At 40.6% G+C, this 20,118-nt stretch overlaps 1 protein-coding gene across 2 annotated transcripts; it reads right to left on the bottom strand.

Moving 5' to 3' along the window:
- Positions 1-1,418: 1,418 nt before the first annotated feature.
- Positions 1,419-18,107, bottom strand: LOC141799071 (mitochondrial carrier homolog 1-like). 2 transcript variants are annotated; one of them, XM_074681142.1, is made up of 12 exons: positions 17,886-18,107; positions 16,136-16,220; positions 15,953-16,059; positions 14,211-14,270; positions 13,807-13,864; positions 11,620-11,671; positions 10,152-10,211; positions 9,985-10,078; positions 9,852-9,899; positions 9,700-9,767; positions 8,696-8,771; positions 1,419-8,584 (listed from the first exon to the last, which is right to left on the bottom strand). In XM_074681142.1, the coding sequence occupies exons 1-12, from the start codon at positions 18,069-18,071 to the stop codon at positions 8,510-8,512; spliced, it is 969 nt and encodes a 322-aa protein (XP_074537243.1). In that variant the 5' UTR covers positions 18,072-18,107; the 3' UTR covers positions 1,419-8,509. The 2 variants fall into 2 exon arrangements, with proteins under 2 accessions (XP_074537243.1, XP_074537242.1); XM_074681141.1 differs by having other exon boundaries at positions 14,211-14,273; positions 17,886-18,106.
- Positions 18,108-20,118: the final 2,011 nt, after the last annotated feature.

The raw sequence follows: 20,118 nt of genomic DNA, 5'->3' as shown, positions 1-20,118 counted from the left end.
CACAGAGAAAAGAGAGGAAGAGAAGGAACTTTAATAATAAGAGCTTTATTAATAAGAAAAAAACATTTCATATTTAAAAAATGTATAAAAGAATCAAACTTGGTAGAAAATGTTCCTTGGTGAGTTTGGTTAAGATTCAAAGTTTGAGCTGAAGTTTAGTTTCATAAAAACATATTTTGACCCAGTTTGATTTGTTTAATTTAAAAACGATTTGTCATGGGTGAATTTTTTTTTTAGCTTTATCTTTATTTGGCTGATTTGTTACGTCAGAAATGTAAAAAGCGTCAACAGTGTATTTATATTTTTTAAGCCTGAGGTGATTAAAGTTTTATCACTCACAGGGACAAATCTGCCGTAAGCCAGAAAACAAACACAAGTTTGTGCACAATATAATTTTCTTAAATTCATATGTTTTTTACCATTTGGGTAAAATCTTTATTGATTCACAAGCAAAGGGAAATCCTGTTATGAGGGAACAAGTTTATCATGTTTGTACAGAGAGCCTGATTTCACTAAAAAGTGTATCTCATGTGCACAAAATAACATCTATGTACAAACTGTGAACTGATTTCAGAAATACTTTGTTGAGTTTAACTGGCTGATGACTATTGGAGATCATTGTTACGTCAAGAATGGTTTTAAAGTTTAAATCATGATCAGAGCTCTGCCACTCAGCTCCTTCACCCACAATCTGTCCGTTTTTTTAATGAGTGGACAAATCTTTTATGAAACCATTATTTTTAAGGTTTAAAAAAAGAAATCTGAGTGTTACTCCTCCCTGAACCTTGACCTCTCCTTCAAACTGGCTCAAACATTTTGTTGTTGAATCTGGCAGGAATGGGCTTCCATAAGGTCCAGCTTAGTCTGAAGGTTGTTTCTCCTCTTGTATAAAGCTTTTGGTATATTCAGGTAGTTTAGATGAAGCTCAGCACATTGTAACACATTTAGAGGCACGCAGAGGAGCTTTTTTCCATGGGGCGGGGTCAGGGGTCACATTGTGAAAACAGTGTGTCCATGGGAAGTTTCTGCTCGGCATGTTTTTTACCAAATTGCAGGATAGTCTCCTAAAACAAAAGAGCACATGGAACCACTTGTTTTATTGATGATGCCACTGTGTGTGTGTGTGTTTGAGTGTGTGTGTGAACGTGTCAGCCGGTCAGCAGGTGAAGATGCGAGCATGCTAAGTAGAGACATGAGATGATATGTGTGATGTTTTCTACGCTGGGCTTGTGTTTGTGCGTGGGTGGTGTCGGGGTGGTGTAATGAAGGTGGGTGTACATTATTTAAACCACTGTTCTCTGTGTAGCGTGTGGCTGATGTTTGTTTTCTGCTATTTGACAATGAATTACTCTGCACTTAGCTCCTGTCCGCTCCTTCTTTCCAACAGCTTCACAGAACACTCAGAGACAGGCACTGTGTCTGGTAGCAAAGGTTTTTATTGCCATCCAAACTGAGACGAACCACACCACGCAGAGTCATGGATTGAAACAAAATCAGACATGGGGACAGTTTGGGCTTTAACATGAACATCACAACGTTATGTTTTCATCAAAAGGCCTTTAAATCAAATCAATCAGACATCATCCAGTCTTATCCACATATCCCCAACAAATTCAGAGGAAACAGTTTAAGAATGATAAAAAGTGCTGGGTAAAAAAAATCAAACCAGGATGAAAACTGCTGTGTTCATTCTCTTATTTAAGCTTTAGTTACTTATTTAGACTCTTATGGGAGTCTCCATGCCTTTCTTTTACATAAATCACATTTTTATTTAATTATTATTCCACTTTGCTACTTTTAAAAGTCTTCACTTAAAAAAATATGTTTGCTTAGTGTCACCCATTGCTCTCCTGACAGTTCTGGTTTTAAAGGAGCAGTGAGTGACTCCTGAACAGCATAGGCTTCTTATGATTCACATCTTTAAGAGTTAATCAGAGCACATGATGATCCTGAATCTCAGCTCATTTAAAGCTCCTTTTTTTTAGCACTCTTTTAAAAACTGCCTGTTAACATTTCCTACAACCAAAATCCTCAACAAGTCACTCATTGGACGGTTCATTCAAATTCAGCAGTAAAAAGAAAAGACACACCATGTCTTCCACATGAGGCGCCAAATTCAACACGGACCAAAAGTAGCTTCGACTGATTATTTCTGCATCTTCAGAGACTGGCTGTGCTGAAATGAAGGGTTTCCAAAGCACCAAAAAGAGAAAAATAAGGGTTTATGTAAGAGACTACGGGGGCACCAGAGGGACAAAATAAAGATTTAAAAGAAACACAATCCCTCCCTCTTTTAAGTGTGAAACTCTTCAAAGAAATCACGGCTAACCCTTTCTGTCAGGTGACAAACTCCAGATTAAAGCCCGCTGAGCTCTGGACTTAAATTTATTTAGAGATGCACTAATCCTGACCCCGGTACCCTCAAAGCTGGATCAGGTATAGGTGGGAAGGGACCAACCCAAACTTGACACCAAGGCTAAATAATGATTTTATAACAAAAATAGAATAGAATAAACATGATAACTAGAGAAGTTGTATTTCCTTGCAGCAAATGCTTTGAAATGCTAAAGCTGAACACGTGAAAACTAGTGGAAAAAAGCTGAATACGTGAAATAAAATTGCTAAAGGAGGAATGAGGAAGGAAACACAGAGTGAAAACAGAGTAAAGTAGCAGTTAAACAGGGAAGAAGAGGTGAGGCGGCGTAAAGAAGAAAAGGTGAGGTAGAAGCGAAGAAGAAATGTAGAAGAGAAGTAAAGAAGTGAAGAGTGCAGAAGACAAAAAGTTAGAAGGAAGTAAAGAAAAAGTTGAGAAGAAGTGAAAAAAAAGACAAAGAGTGGATAAAGAGAGTGGACACAAAATGAATATGTAAATCAGTCTATAAATGTTAAATATAATAAATAGAAATAAAAGAAAATTCAAACAGTAAAAAAATGGTAAAAGAGAGCAGAAATCTATGACTTATGTGTTAATAGGATAAAAGACTATTGGACTGGTTCAGAGTTTTAAGTCAAAGTCTGTAGAAAGTAGAAGCAGTTAAAGTTAAAGGAGTTTAAGTGGATCAGCAGATTATTTCAGTCTCTGTTTACATTGGGAAAATGTTTTAAATAAAGTTTTGTCATTTAAAAGTAAAGAGGCTATAAGCACCCTTCAGCTGAGAGTAAAATGAGTGAAATGTGATATAAGTAGAAGAAGATGTAGTAAAGAGGAGCTGGGGATCCATGGAGGCTTTCAAAGATGGATGGAGGACCTTGGAGATGGTGCCAAAGTCTTTAAAATGCCCAACCACTGTGAACATGTGTGTCCTGTGTGTGTTACACTGTATCTGCATGTCCTGTGACACCCAGCTGAGACCATTACTTAAATCATAACAAGTTACAGCCGTTGGAATCCTGCTCCAGCAGCTGAAGGCTTTGGGATTTCTGCTGAGACACCCTCTGAATCCTCTGTCACAGATTAGTAACAGTTACTTTCTTTCTCACTTTTTCTCTTCTACCTTTCTTCTTCACTTTTACCTCACCTTTTTTCTTTACTCCTTCTTTACTCCGTCTTCACTCTTTGTTCCCTTCCTCTTTACTCCTTCGACACTCCAAATTTTCAATTCATACTTTGTTCAACTATTTAGCTGTTTTCTTTTACATTTTCAGCTTTTTCCACTAGTATTTTCACTTCTTCAGCTTCAGCATTTCATTGTTTTAGTTGCAAGGAAATGCAACTTCTCTAGTTCTACATATTTTTTTCCTGATTCTGCAGGTTATAAACACTTTACAGTTTAAATAAATATCAACTTCAGTCATTCCATATGGACTCATTTTTTGCCTTTTAATTAACAACATTACCAGACTGATCCCATAGTAAGGCATGCAGGTTATTATTCAACCCTGGAATCAGATCAGTATTGGGATCTGTTGATACCCAAGCTCTGGTATCAGTATTGATACCAGGGCCAGAAAGTTGGATCAGTGCATCCCTAAAATTGATTCTGTTGTTGTAACGGCTCAGGTCTGTTATGCTTTAAACCTGGTTCTTAACCACAGTGTTATTATTACACGTGTGTTGTGTCTGCCTCACTTCGTACGTTTACATGCAGCTTCAGAAATCAGAGTAATGAGCTCAGTCAGCAGGTGATGGGACTGCTACCCCTTCAGGTGAACTGAAACTAGTTTGTTACTTACACAGCTCAGCTTATCAAAAAGAACACAGCGCCACTTGTCGAAGTGGAGTGAGATGTTCTTGACCAGAAGTCTGATTCTCTTTTCTGCATGTTTACACAGACGAGACTAGACCACTGCTATGGCTTTACAGTCGAGCTATGACCTTAGTTGGGACGCTACGTGCAGGTAAATGCACCGACTCCAATACTCCACCTGAACAGCTGAGGGCAGTGCAGTTTCTATGTTTGTCAGATCAGCTGTTTCCTGTCAGAGTGGATAAATATTGAGACACTGGAGGGGATGAAAGGTACAGTGATTTCAGAAATGCTGTAAATGCAGGAAGTATGATGCTGTGGATCAATCACAGGACTTGTGGTCTGCGCTGTTGGCTACATGTGTGGGCTTCTGCTCCGATAACAGGACTTAGGATCCTACAGCATGAGCTACAGGGCTGATCTGATGCATGAGTATAAACCAGGCAATAAATGTCCACTCAGTGTCAAGCTAAAACATCTTAAAAATTTTGAAAATGATCAATTTCCAATAGTATCTGCTTCATCAAACCAAAATCATCCCCATGTTTCCTGTAGACGGGCTGTTAAGTTCAGATTATTTACTGTCATTAAACTCGACGTGTCCTCACACACAGACAGTAAATGTACAGTGGCTTACAAAAGTATTATTACCTTTGAACTTTTCCTCATTTTTGTCGCATAAAAACCACAGCCAATAGAATTTAATGGGATCTTACGTGAAAGACAAGCACAAAGTGGCACACAATCCTGAAGGGGAAAGAAAATTATGCATGATTATTTTTTTTTTTTAAGTTAAAAACTGAAAAGTGTGGTGTGCAAAAGTATTTAACCCTTGTTTTTTTGAGTGCAACCTATTGCTTTCAGAAGTTGTCTGATTGCCGAATGATTGAATGTTAACCTAATGACCAGAGTCCACCTGTGTGTGATCTCATCTCAGTTTAAATACATCTGCTCTGTGACAGCCTCAGGGGTGTGTTAGGAGAACATTGGGGAGAAAAAAGCATGCAACCTCCTCAAGTTGTGGAAAAGTTCCAAGCAGGGTCAGGCTAAAAAAAAAAAATCGGAGCATCCCATAGAGCACTGTTCAATCCATCCATCCATCCATCCATTTTCTGCCACTTATCCGGGGTCAGGTCATGGGGGAAGCAGCCTAAGCAGGGAAGCCCAGACTTCCCCCTCCCTGACTACTCCATCCAGCTCTTCCAGGGGGATCCCAAGACGTTCCCATGCCAGCTGAGAGATGTTGTCTCTCCAGCGTGTCCTGGGTCTGCCTCGGGGTCTCCTCCCAGAGGGACGTGCCGTGAACACCTCACCAGGGAGGCGTCTGGGAGGCATCCTCATCAGATGCCCGAGCCACTTCATCTGGCTCCTCTCAGCGCGGAGGAGCAGCGGCTCTACTCCGAGCTTCTCCTGGATAGCCGAGTTTCTCACCCTATCTCTAAGGGAGAGCCCAGCCACCCTACGGAGGAAGCTCATTTCGGCCGCTTGTTCTCATGATCTTGTTCTTTCGGTCACTACCCAAAAATCATGACCATAGGTGAGAGTGGGAACGAAGATCGACCGGTAAACAGAGAGCTTTGCCTTCCTCAGCTCCCTCTTCACCACAGCAGACCTGTGCAGAGTCCGCATTACTGCGGACGCCACACCAATCCGCCTGCCGATCTCTCACTCCATCCTTCCCTCACTTGCGAACAAGACCCCGAGATACTTAAACTCCTCCACTTGGGGCAGGATCTCCTCCTCGACCCGGAGAGGGCACTCCACCCTTTTCCGGCTGAGGACCATGGACTCGAAGTTGGAGGTGCTGATTCTCATCCCAGCCGCTTCACACTGGGCTGCGAACCGATCCAGAGAGAGTTGAAGGTCATGGCTTGATGAAGCCAACAGGACCACATCATCTGCAAAAAGCAGTGATCTAATCCTGAGGTCAACAAACTGAACCCCCTCGACACCCTGGCTGCACCTAGAAATTCTGTCCATAAAAGTTATGAACAGAATCGGTGACAAAGGGCAGCCCTGGCGGAGTCCAACCCTCACTGGAAACAAGTCCGACTTACTGCCAGCAAGCGGACCAAGCTCTGGCACCGGTCGTACAAGGAACGGACGACTCGTAACAAGCAGCCTGACACCCCATACTCCCGGAGGACCGCCCACAGCACTCGAGGGACACGGTCGAATGCCTTCTCTAAGTCCACAAAACACATGTGGACAGGTTGGGCAAACTCCCATACACCCTCAAGGACCCTGCTGAGGGTATAGAGCTGGTCCACAGTTCCACGGCCAGGATGAAAACCACATTGCTCCTCCTGTTCAATCCATCATCTGGTAATAGAAATTGTTCAGCATGACTGCAAACCTACCAAGACACAGCTGTCTGCCTAAACTTACAGGCCAAACACAGAAAGCACTAATCAGAGAAGCAGCCCAAAGGCCCATGGTGACTCTGGATGAACTGCAGAGATCCACAGCTGAGGCAGGGGAATCTGTCCACAGGACAACTATTAGTCATTTACAGCACAAATCTGGCCTTTATGGAAGAGTGGCAAGAAGAAAGATATTGTTAAAAGAAAACCACAAGAAGTCTTGTTTGCCGTTTGATAGAATCCATGTGGGTGGGGTGCTGTTCTTCAGCAGGAACAGGGAGGATGGTCAGAGTTGATGCATTATAAAAAGTGATTTTGCACGTTTGTTGTTCTAAAATATTATTTTAAGTCAAAGATTACTGAAGTTGGGGTGATAACGCATAACACTAAGTCGGCATCATCTCAACTACAAAATCTGTTTCAACTTAAAGATCTATGTCCTCATCCTCGTCTTTTTTTTGTGATGGTGTTTTGTAACCATGAGTGAGGAAGAAACATTGAGGACATAAGACCCTGCTATACATTGACATGATACACTATGGGTGACACTGTCTGTCATCTGCACAGACCGGCCATCCTTGCTCCACTGCACAGACGGGCTATCTGTGCTCCACATGGCATGGGACTATGTACTCAATGATTTTACAGTGCGTGTAGTGTTTATGCCAATAAATGGGACGTGTGGAATGGGTTAGGATTAGGACAAACAAGACAGCAGATCGTTGCCATGGAGCATAGACAGGACACAGACTGTCTGTGCCATTTTTAGCACAGACAGTCTGAGTCCTCTGTGCAACATCTCATATTCTTATTCTTAATATTCTTATATCATCATTCTTATGTCATCACAAACAAAATAACTTTGCTGTAAAAACTTGATGAGTTGAGTTCAACCAACGTCTTTTGGAGTTCTCCTGACCTTTTTTTCTAGTTCAAATTATTTGACACTTCATGTTGAATCAACTTAACTCAGTCTTAGCAACAAGATGACTTGAGTGAGTTGAGGCAACAGTTTTTTTTTTACAGTGTGGGAAGATGGGTGGAGCCAAATACATGGTGATCTTTGAAGAAAAACTGTTGGAGTCTGCAAAAGACTTGAGTCCAGTGCGGAGGTTCCCCTTCCAGCAGGACGAAGGCCCTAAACATAAAGCCACAGCCAATATGGAAATCCAACTGAGAATCTGTGGCAAGATCTGAAAACTGATGCTCACAAACGCTCTCCATCTAATCTGACTGAGCAGTTTTGCAAAGAAAAATGGGCAAGTGTTTCAGCCTCTAGATGAGCAGAGTTGGTAAAGATGTACCCCAAAAGACTTTTAGCTGTAACTACAGCAAAGTGTGGTTCCACAAAGTACTGACTCAAGATGCTGAATACTTTTACACTCCAACTTATTTTATTTATTTTTTTTAGTAAAAATAAAAATAAATCAATTATAATTTTTGCTCTAGATCACATTAAGTGACACTTTGTTCTGATCTTTCAGATGAAGTTCCATTAAAATCTGTTTGTGCTCGTAATGAGACAAAACATGGCAAAGTTTACGGGGTATGAATACTTTTGCAAGCCACTATAGATCTGTCTCCTTCTCTGCAGCGTGCAGCTTCGTTTTGTGTATCCTGTGATTCTGTGACTATGATAAAGGGTAAACCTGGCCAGCAGTAAGAAACGTCTCTGCTCTGAGATCAGATCTTTCCTCATGCAAAACACTGCATGAGGTTACCCACAATCCTCACAGTGATTGGTCAACACTTTGTTTCTGAACTGATGCAAACTTCTGAATAAATCCAGCCCATAGAGAGGCGACGCGTCTCGGTCCCTCCTCACTGAACTGAAATCAAACTCCAGTAACTTAAAGATCTGTTGGCACCTCACAAGCTGCTCTCTGCAGGACAAGTCTTTGGAACAAGTTTGAGAGCAGGAGCAGGAAAACATCCTGGCAGGAGATGAAGACGAAGACGTCAGTCCTCACTAGGGGGCAGGGAGCTCACAGGAACTCTGCGGAAAAAGAAGCTGGATCCCCTGAAGAGGTAACCCTGAGAGGAGGAGACAGACACAGAGCTTGTTGACAGCAGAAGATTACAACCAAGCGATTTGGTTTCTGTTTCACTCAGACTGTTTTAGTGACAGGTTCACACAGACTTTACCTTCTGGCTCAGGTGATTCCAGCAGTGGAGCCAGGACTTAAAGATGGGAGAGTGAGGAGGGAGACCTGCAGCCAAACTGGAAAAAGAAAACCACCAACGTTACATTCTGGTAACTTCAGTCTTGCTGTTTTTAATCCAGGTCTATTTATTGAAATTTTACAATATACAAAACAAACAGGAAAAACAGTTTATATAAAACCATATATACAGACTATCAAAAAAAAAAAGAAAAAAAAAGGGAAAAGCCCCACCCATTAACCCACCCACTGGAAAAGTATTGTGCTTTAACAATCAGTCATCCGACACTAGCACCAGCTAACACAGAAAGAAGTATAATAAATTATGGAATCACGCTCTCTGCTCTGATAACTTCAGTCTGAAGTGATGAAGAGTCCTGGGGCTTTGATTATGAACATCACATATGCCCAAAACAGAGACCTAAACTTTCCTTCGCAAAGTTTGTGGTCTATAAAAACAAACCTGACAGTAAAACGAGCCAAATGTTATGTCAACTCTGACCCTGGGGTACGTACATTTTGGAGACACAGGGAATGAATTGAAGCCTGCAGATACATATTAATGTCTGTCACACTTTACAGACAAATCCACCTCATCATCATCATCATTCAAACCAACGGGTTTATTTATGTTGTAATTGATAACGCACATGAAGTTAGCCGTTTCCAGTGAGTCACTTTCATTATGACAGTAAGTGTAGAAGAAGTGTAGAGAGAAGGAGATAAATGTTGACAGGGGTTGTCACGAGTTGCTTTGTAATGAGCATTTATAACCATAAATGGTTATGGGTGTGCCAGAGGCTTCTCCACATGCACACTTTTCAAAGTAGATCCTTATTAATATAAAGGGAACACCGCATGCAGGTGTGCGTACAAACAGTTTTATGAATAAGAATTATTTTGCATGCACACCATTTCCTACATTTTGACATTTTGCCTACGTACTCTTTATAAATGAGGCTCCTGGTTCTTTAAGGTCTGACTCACCCACAGTTGTTGACAGCCATGAGATCGGCCACCAGCATGAACGGATACGTCAGAACACTGACTGCGATCTGATCAAGAGAAACTCCACGTTAACAAAAACACAGCAGCAGCAGGTGAGTCATTTAAAGTAAAGATCTGAACCCTGAACTTACTCCCATCACAAACTTGGTGTAGCTCCTCACAGCTGAGGCCTGACTGAACTGAAACACAAACAGAAACAAACATAGCAACATGTAAATAAACTGAAGGAACCTCAAAATTTGCATGACTGGTTTCTGTACTCACGCTCTCGTCCACAGTGTAGGTGTTGATGAAGTGAGCAAGCAGGTTACAGCACCACAGGAAGAGGACTTCTCCCAACACGTGAGGGACTATTCCTCTGCAGACACAGAGCACAGCTCAAACCACGGTTCAGGTCAGAGGTCATGGTTGGTATCATCACGTTTACTTACACATAGAACCCAGCAACACCCTCCTCTTTAAAGATCTTGACGATACAGCTCAACATGCCTCTGAGAGAAGAACACAGACGGTGTTAATGTGTGCAGGGAGTCCACAGAGAGGCTGTAAAATTTGAATCTGAAGTCTGTATCACATCTGTTTGTCCCAGACCAATTTCAGCTTCATTTTGGGACATCTTACTTTAAACATCAGTTTAGAATCAAAGTAATATTTTGTTTGTTGCCATTTCCTGTTTCCATTCTAAAATGCTGATGTGTTTTCCTGTTGAGGTTAATTTTTCTGTAGCTCCATTTGGCTCAGCGGCAGCTTTGAAGTGGAAATGTAAACCGCCTTTGTCTGTATTTACAGTAACCATCTGCTGCTGAGAAAATCAAATGAGGCAACAGGAAAATGAACAGGAGCAGTCTGACACCTTCAGAAACTGCACTACACACTGTGAACCAGGATAAGATGAGTTTACTCGAAAAATGCTTGTAAACAGGTTATCTTAAAAAAAAAACTAAGTAATGAAATTTGGAACTTAATGTGGTTTGGATCAACATCTTAGGTAGTTATGATCATTATGGAAAATCATAATAATCATCAATGTCTTAAATCAAATAAACTGGATGCTTTTTTGTTACAAACTAAAATATTACGTAATGTCAAAAATGTTGCGTATCACGGTAAAACATAACAAGTTGACCTTAGTTGACCTTGTAAAGGTAAAAAAAGTTGAAGCGAATCAAACAACTAAATTACATAACATTTTAAAGTACAGCTCCTCCTCATGGCTACAAACGCCATCACAACAAAAATCAGCTCTAATTTCATAACTTTAGAAACCGTGAGGTGAGGAGGGAGGGAGTAGATATCAGACCCTGCTGTACATTGAAATATTGTTCCCCAGGGTGCACAAGTTGTTGGAGCACCACGGCACTGACTGGTGGTCTGTGCTCCATGGCACAGGGACTTGTACCCATTGACTTTTGCAGTGTGCCTAATGGTTTATATATTAATAAATGAAATGTTTGACAGGACTATCATGCTATTAAGGGCAGTTTTGAAAATGTAAAAATGTATATTTACTTATTTTTGACACAGACAGCCAGTCCACACCACGTGGAGCATGGACAGCTGTGCCATGTGGAGCACAGAGAACCTGTATTAAGTTGTGCTTACTTAAACAGTAATAAAAGTTAAATCTACTCAGAAATCATCAGTTTCACCACTGAAAACTCAGACATTTGAGCAAATTGAATTTACCAATAAATTTTCAGTTTTCATAGCTTAAACCAGTTCAGTAATTTGAACTTTGGGGTTTGCAGTGGAGCTAGAAAGAGGATCACAACAATACGAATGACTAAAAAACAACGTAGTGGCAGCAGAAGCAACAGAAACTCAGTTCACAGGTACACATGGACAAAGACTTTGAATGTCTCTTTGCTCAGTGGGTTAAGTCTTAAACTGCTTTCTTACCCATATTTGACTTCTCTACCCACAAACTGGGCCATACATCTCACCGACATGACTGTAGACAGAAGCAAACAGGTGAAGAGGTGAACAGGTGATGGAGACAGAGACCGCTCAGGCGGAAGGCTGAGGTAAATGAGTGTTGCGTTAAAATGTCAGAGCCATGAATTAATGTCAAACCTTTAATTCAACTCCAACTTTGTGAAACACTTTAAAACAGACTCTGCTGACCAAAGTTCTGTCCAGAAGAATAAATAAAATACATAGCAGCTAACATGAGATACTACATGTAAAATACAAAAACAATTTAAAACATAAAACATTATTAAAAGGCACAAAGAAGAGCAATCAAATAAATAAAACTGGCGGCTGCTATGTGTTAAAGGCCAGGGAAACGAGATGGGTCTTAAGAAGATATTTGAAAACTGGCAGAGAAAAGGCCTGTTTAACGTACTGTGGTAACTTGTTCCAAAGTTTTGGAGCCGCAACAGCAAACGCACGGTCCCCTTTGACCACCAGCACCTACAGGAGCTGATCAGCTGACCTGAGATACCAAGTGGGTGTTTTCACTTCTTTGAACGAAGGTTTAATCCGCTCACCTTGCTTTCGTGTCTGTTTTTGACGTTAAAATTTGAGGCTTGTAGTGTAAACACAGAAAAACACCTGGAGGAATTACAGGTCATGTTTTAAAGAAGGAACTTGTTTCAGTCTCTGTTTTTGCTACATCAGAAGCTACTGACACTATTCATGGAACAGCTGGTGACTGAGATTTTACTCATGTTTGCTCAACAGGGACTCTTTTATTTTCTATTTCTGAGCCTTTGCTTTTTTTGGATTACTCAACAGAAGAGAGAGGGTAAATATGAGAAGCAGAAAGAGGAGGAAAACATGCATCAAACGAGCACTGCGATGTGGATGATAGACTCCAAACACGAGGCACAAACCTAAACCATTAGACAAACTGAGCCCCAGCAGGGACTTTAAAGCCTCTACTCCAGAGCTGGTTCTGCACATAAGAGGAACCTTTAGGGGGCCGACAGTACTTCACGAGAACACAGACAAACTGCCAGTGTTTACATCTTATTTGAAGTAAAGTCTTCTCATTAGACCAGGGATCAGCATTTACAATCCTAAAAAGTGTGGTCTAATACATTTTTAAGCACTTCATGTATTTGATATATTTATGGTCACCAACATTTAATTTAACAGAAACATTTACAGTAGATAAGTAAAACATTATTATCTTATTAAGCAGAGGAAGGGCTGTATTTTTAAAAAAGAGGAACTTAAAATAGTTTTGAATAACTGCACTCTGAGTCTCTTAGCATCAGACAGCAGTTCTGTTCTCTTGGGGGGAAGAATGAACATGAAAGAGTCAATCCATTCGTCTTTTCTCAGACAGCACCATGTGTGAATGTTATTCTCTCCCTCTTCGCAGGCTCACTTGTCTCTTTGTCTTTCCCCTCTACATCAGTTAGTTTCTTTTTCTTTCTCTTCTATCGTCCTTTTGTTTGTCCTTTGCTTCTGAACTTTTTTCTTCATGCAGAGCTGCACTGACTGAAAAGCGTCATGTGGGATTGCTGAACTCGAATGAAAATGATCTGTGTGTTTCCAGCGCAGCTCAGTCAATAACATTAACACTTTAAAAGCTGTGCTGGTGAAACAGGTTGGTGAGGAGAAATAAAATACCTCATGCTGACTTTCCATGCAAACTCTCTCCAGTATTTAGATTGTAGGGTCTTCAAGTTTCTTCTTAAACTGTCTCTCCACTCATCAGCTGGGATATTAATATCTCATTCTTTTGCCCACTTTTCTCTTATTTTATTATCTACAGTATTAGTCTTCTGCGATTATTGGCATATGTATGAAAGATTTCCTTTGTCTTGACTTTTGTTTTGAAATAGTTGTACAAACTCATTTGTTAGTTTATCCTCCTCCTGATGTTGCATAAGATAGTTTCTCACCTGCAAATACTTCTAAAAATATTGTTGAGTTCATATTTAGAGGTTAAAGTCTCAATTGAGATTATCATATTACCTGTTAGTAACTGAGAGTACATGTGTAACCCCTTGTTGGCCCAGTGAGATAGTATATTATCTACCAGAAACATCTGGAGTGACGACACAACAAAGAAAAAGATGCCTACACGGTCACTCCCCATTGGAATCAGAAAGCCTCTTAGTGAGGACCCACCGTGAAAAGGATGAGTAGCTACTCTGGACAGGCACTGGATGATCATCTCCTGAGAGGTCTGGAGAAGAAAACAAAGACAAGAGACATTTAGACACTTTGGAAAAGACCTTTTCTTTTTCCAGAGCTTATGCAAGTATATCAAATAATTATCCGAGCCAAACAATATCTGTCAAGGTGGATTAATATGAACAGAGTTTTTAACAACAAACAGAGGCTCAGCATCTTAAACCCAGAGGTAGAAAATATCAGGGGCATACACAGAAAATGCACTACGTGTTATAAGATTAAAAAATATAAAGTGTAGACATGATGAAGTTTAGATTTATAACTTAGTAAAAGTTTAGAGTTGTGCTGATTCATCAGAAGTCCAGATGTTTGCACAGATACAGCTGCTGACCTCTCACCTCCTGAAACACCTTCCTGAGCGAATTCTGCATGTCCTCTTTCTTTGACAGACGCTCCACCTGCTGCAGAGAAACAACTTTACTTAAACACCTCCCACAACGTCTTAACTACGTCTTTCATTGCTTCAAACAAACAACTGTCACTTCTATACTCTACATATGAGAAGACGTGTGAATGCACGAGGGCTGAAGTTCAACACATGGGTTACTTTGAGAAGTTCTCACTTTTAGGGCTCTAATTTCCTAGACCAGGCGCAAGCGCAGGCGCACCTGCCCTGCGCCCGCCTTCGCCGCGCGGACAGGGTTTGACCAGCGCACTTTGCAAGTTTCCTGCAGTGCCAAGAGAGGCGCAGTCAAGGCGCAGAGGAGCGCAGACGAGTTTTTTCAGTAAATGTTAACTTTTTATCCACAATAATTGCTGTCTTTGACTGGAATATACTCATATGTGTTGTCAGAGGAGTGTCCACGCCTCCCTCCGTGAAAATGACAGAGAGGGAGGAGAAAAGCCGTGAGTGGGTTTAACACAGCTGAGCGCTGTTTTCACCAATCAAATGAGCGCCTCTCCTCGCCTTAAATTGCGCTGCGGCTGAGGTGCAGTGTCTGATTGGTCTGAGTGATCCCCAGCACCGCGGAAACAGTGTGCTGGAAAGACCCAGTAGCGGAGACGGTCAGAGTCGCTGTCCCTGCAGCAGGAGAATGGACAGTGGGGCGCATCAGAGGACACGAAGCGCGTCACCGTGTGGGCCAGCTCCCGGAGAGATGTAATCTGTTCCTTTGTCATTAATAGGAGTACAAAATGAAGAGGCAGTTACACAGCTGACTTATCCATTCAGAATACTTTTGATCCACCTGCACTCCTGGTTTGTCATCGCCAAATAGCAGAACCTTTGGTGATATACTGTATACTCTCCCGGTGTCTCCACCTCATCCTCCTTACAATAATGTACTCCATCTTTTTAGGCCACTTTAAAAATAAAGACTAGAACAGAGAAATATGGGAAATCACAGGTAAATCCTGAGTGACACACATTTATTTTGTCTCTTTTTTCTTCCTCTTTTCTCTCCTTCTTTTCTTTGAATTAAATGAAATGAGAGAACCAGATATTTACTCAGTATCAGACGTTAAGGCTGTTTATTGTTTAATTGTAAGATGTGCATCAAACTTCCAGCTGACGTCAGGTTAACTTTCCATTATGACAAACGGCTTCAATCTGACATCAGATGTGACGGGACAGTTAATATAGATATAAATGTATATGCTGGTTCAGACAGTTACATTAAATAGTGATTGCTGTGATTGTTTATTGCATTAAAATGTGCCTGACACTCTGGAAACCTGCCTCTGAGGCTTTGATGACATGTGCGCCTGTCACCAAATTACAGCTGCGGAGGGTGCACTCTGCTTTGCGCCGAGAATAGACCAGGCTGGAGCTGGCGAGCTTTCAGTGCACTTTCTGCACTGTTTTTGACACGAAATTGTCACTGCGCCAACATGAATCTGCTGACACCTCCCCCTGGTGCACCGTCACACCCATCTCTACGCAGACGGTCTACCAAATTGTCAGCGGTGCGTCGCACCAAATTAGCACTGCGCAGGGTGCGCCAGGCTTGCGCCCCCTGTGCTGGGCCACGAAATTAGAGCCCTTAGTCATCTTAAACATAAAGAACAAAGTTTAATTTGTAGTCAACACTTCCTGATAGGGGAAGAACGATCCAGTCCTAAGACTCGTCCTAAGCCTGACCTGTTTCACTTTGCTCCTGACCACGGTAGAGATGGTGCTAGACACGATGCGAGGAGAGAGGCCGCGGAAGAGTCCCGTCTTTCCATCCACCTTCACAATGTGATGTGCTGGAAACAGAAGCATCTCTCATCATCTGATGGCGTCCAGAGAGAGGACAGAATATGACCTAATCAACTGTCTTACCATAGGAGAAGAAGCCAGGCAGGTACAGGACTCTGCGTCCAAACATTGTTGTGCCCACAGTTGGAGGGAGAGGTTCATGACCCACCTGAGAAGACAGAAACCAAACACAGACTCAGGGTTCACTAATAACAGCAACATCTTCTGTCACATAGACCAGTCCGTGCATGAGGATGTTGTGATGCTGTACAGATGCTGAATGTGTTTATTTTCCACTGTGAGAGCTTCTTAACACATCAAATAACCACACACTGCTCACATGAAGTGTGGGGAAAGTCTAATATGGTCTGGTCTGGGTCTGACTTTTCTCTCACACTGATCACTTGGATCACAATGTTTTGTTTGTGTGTTCACAGGAGTTCTTATCCATGATCAAAGTTTAGACTCCAGTGTGAGCAGATGTCCAAACTGGTGATCCCAGTTGTTATAAGGTAAGCTGACAGGATTAAAGCTGCCGGATCAGATCCAATCTGGTAAGCAAGTTGGATTCTGAAATTGGATTTGGAGGTAAACCTTAGTTATAACAGGATTCAAACCTCCTGTTTGAGTAGCAGAAAACTTTTGTGGTTTGGGATGACTTTGATCTGAAACCCAGGATCACCCTGATCCCAGCAGAGGGCTGGACTCAGGCTGGACCAGAGAAACTTTTATAAAAGCCCAACAAAACAACATTTTCACACTGTCATTGAAAGGTTAGGTCCAGATTCAACAGTGAAAGGGTTAAGACAATCATGATTTGCAGTAAAAAAAAGTCTGATTCTCTGTCTTTGCCCCTCTTATTGTTCAGGCAGTGAGTTAGTCATTACAGCTAAGCCTTAGTTCTGTCTTACATCCACTTTAAACTTTGTAAAACTTTTATTCTCTTTATGAAAACACACAAAAAGACCATTTCAGTGCAGCTGTTCCCCTTTATTAGACTAGGACTCGATCTAGAACCACTGTGCACTGACTCTTTCAGACTTTCTGATCACTGAACTGTATCTGTCCACCTCAACCTGCAAAGAACGCTCACATTTCTGGCAGATTTGTAACAGAGAGTTTTGAATTTTAGGTTTAATACTTCAGACTTTTAAGAAACAAGCCGAGTTTAATTCCTAAATATATTTCATTTTATTTTATTCCTCTATAATTCTCAGTGTGATATTCTTCTGCTGCACCATAATTTCCAGTTTTAGGATAAATAAGGTACATTTAGAGTCAGGCCGAGTCTTATCTAGTCTAACGTGGACAACATTATTCAAGAGGGACCACAGACTTTTTAAACCGTGGCAGATTGTGAAGATAACTTCAGCAGGGTCGTGTTATTATAAACACAGTAGATAAACATATTTAACATACTGCTGCACTGTTATTTTGGCTCCATGTTGCTTTTATTTTGGTACATTTTCTATGATAACATCCGACTTTTAGTGAACGTTTTCAGGTTATAATGCTGTTTCACACTGTGAATTGTACTTTAGACAGTTCTCTAAGGAAAAGGTGCTTTAAATATGACACTGCCTGCCTGAATGAGCCTGCACACTGCTCTCCTCGCCTAACCAAAACAACAAACACTGCAGAGGGGAGGCATGAAGTGTCTGGTAGCAAACTGAGAAGTTACAGCCCCTCCATAAAGACACTGCTGTTTCTTAGACTAACTGAGAACTGAAAGCATCAAAAGATGCTTTACAGACTCCTGTGAATAAAGAAACGGCAGCTCTTTAAAGGCCTAAACATTAATGCTGTTAGCTCGTTGGCCACATTAGCCGGTTACCTGTATCAGCAGCTTGACGTAGAGCAGCGGGTGAGTGATGGCTGTCACCCCGGCTCCAAGCACAAATACAGCCGTGTCCACATCCACGGAGGGCGGTAGGGAATCCTGCTCCGCACCGGCTACCGGACCAGGCCGGTTTTCTGTCGGTTCCATCTTCAGTCGCCGTGGAGGAGATCCACAATTCATCACGGTCAGTGTCAAACTAACCGAACTGCAACCGGCTATTACAAGCACAGCTTCCTGTTACACTTTCAAAGTAAAGGTCTGTACGTCACAGAAGATAAACACAGTTATAGGCTCTTTAAAAATCCCTCTGTACCTTTTGAGACAGCGATAGAGCCATGAGACGTTAAATATACAAGTCTGGACAGTCATCATGTCAGAAAACAAACAAATAAATGAATAATTAAATAAAAATAAACAATACCTCTTTATCAGTCATGCGACAGCAACAAGGGGCGTGGCAAGCGGAAGCGGGAAGCGTGAAATCAAGATTTGAGGGTAAAATTCAAATCACAAAATACGTTAAAAGTATATATATATATATATATATATATATATATATATATATATATATATATATATATATATATATATATATATATATATATATATATATTCAAATGCCTTATCATTTTTTTTATTTTTCCAAATAGTATTTATGTCGAAAACAAAATGTTGAAATGCACATTTAATTTTTTTGAACAAGGTTTTATCATCTTATTTGGAACAACTTTTGGCCCAAGAGAATAATGCATGTCTCCATTTTTTACTCCATTAAAAGGCTCTGTATCATCTACATAAATCTACAGATGAAGAACATTTTATTTTTAATGGCACAAAAACGTACTACAGTTTTATCCAAACAGTAAACTTGACATGAAGTGCTATTTTTTTCTCCTCCAAATGCAATTAAAAAGTGCAAAAAGCAAAAGAAATCAAATTTAACCCTCTTCAAGATCAAAACTATCTTAAAACTTTGACAACAAAAAGGCAACAAACATAAACAAAATCTCACAGAAAGCTATCTGTCAAAAGCACGTATAAAGAAGAACATAGGGGATTTTAAAGATTGAACAAAAAATATAGTTCAGGGCATGGTCATATCAAAAGTACAACATTGTTCAAAAGCTAATATTGCAAAGGAATCTTGCATTATAAATACTTAATTCCACATAAAACGCATTGTATCACTTTCTGTCTGAAACACTTTATGATATTTTCATTCATAAGAGGAAAAAAAATAAGACTGTAAACCAGAGCTAATATTTCTGTATTCCTGAATAAAATAAAGCAATTACCTCTTTAGCTCCAGCAGGTGGTGCTGTTGGACTGTAAACAGCCCTGGGTGTCGCCTGTTGTCCCAATAAGCGGCAGTTTCCTCTGAACCAGACCAGTGTGCAACAACTCTGGAAGAAAAACTGCAGAGACATATTCACAGCCCAGGGATTCTGCTTTTAAGGTTGTTATTATTATTATTTATATGTTGTGTTTATTATTTCTAGATTTTATTTTCATATTGTTAAAACTTTCTTATCTTTTGAGTTCTCTGCACCCTCAGCCTGGAATCAGTTGCAGGATGACTGAAAGTTGAAGGACCTGATGTCCTTAAATGATCTGAAATCTGTTTGTTTGTTTTCTATTTTAGCTGTTTGAACAACTGATTCTCAGTCATGCATTATTGGTGGTTTATACTTTACTCCATAATGCTGTGTTTTCTGCAGTGAACTTTGTCTCTTTTTGAGTTTTTTGTCTTTAACTTATAAATTTTATTTATTTATTTATTTATTTATTTATTTATTTGCAGCTGCCTGTCTTAGCCAGGTCTTCCTTGAAAAAAGAGGTTTTTAGTCTCAGTGGGACCAGCCTGGTTAAATTAAGAAAATGATTAATAAAAATGTAAATAAAGCTTCTGTGAGGAACTTTTGGTTTAGTCCGAAATGTCAGTTTGATGTGAATAAAAAGCAGTAGAGTCAAATATTTTGCTCAAATATGCTTCCTAATAATTATGAAAGACCAGAAAATGATGTGAAAGCAGCCATAGAGTCCAGTAATCCAAATGATCTCTAAAAACACATTTGTCTCAGCGAGAGGTGGGTGGACAGAGCTCCAGCCTATCACAGAGCTCTCTCTCTCACTCACACACACACACACAGACAAACACCCAGACCCTCAGACTGACTCATTATAGAAACACATTCAGAGTGTAGTCCTGATTCACAGATTAAAATAG

Source organism: Halichoeres trimaculatus, unplaced genomic scaffold (genome assembly GCF_033239565.1).
Source record: "Halichoeres trimaculatus isolate MK-OKI-2021-1 unplaced genomic scaffold, fHalTri1.1 fHalTri1_scaffold_11, whole genome shotgun sequence".
Classification (NCBI taxonomy): Eukaryota; Metazoa; Chordata; class Actinopteri; order Labriformes; family Labridae; genus Halichoeres; species Halichoeres trimaculatus.
Note: the sequence above shows the minus strand (reverse complement) of the source record. Positions and strands in the feature narration are given on the sequence as shown.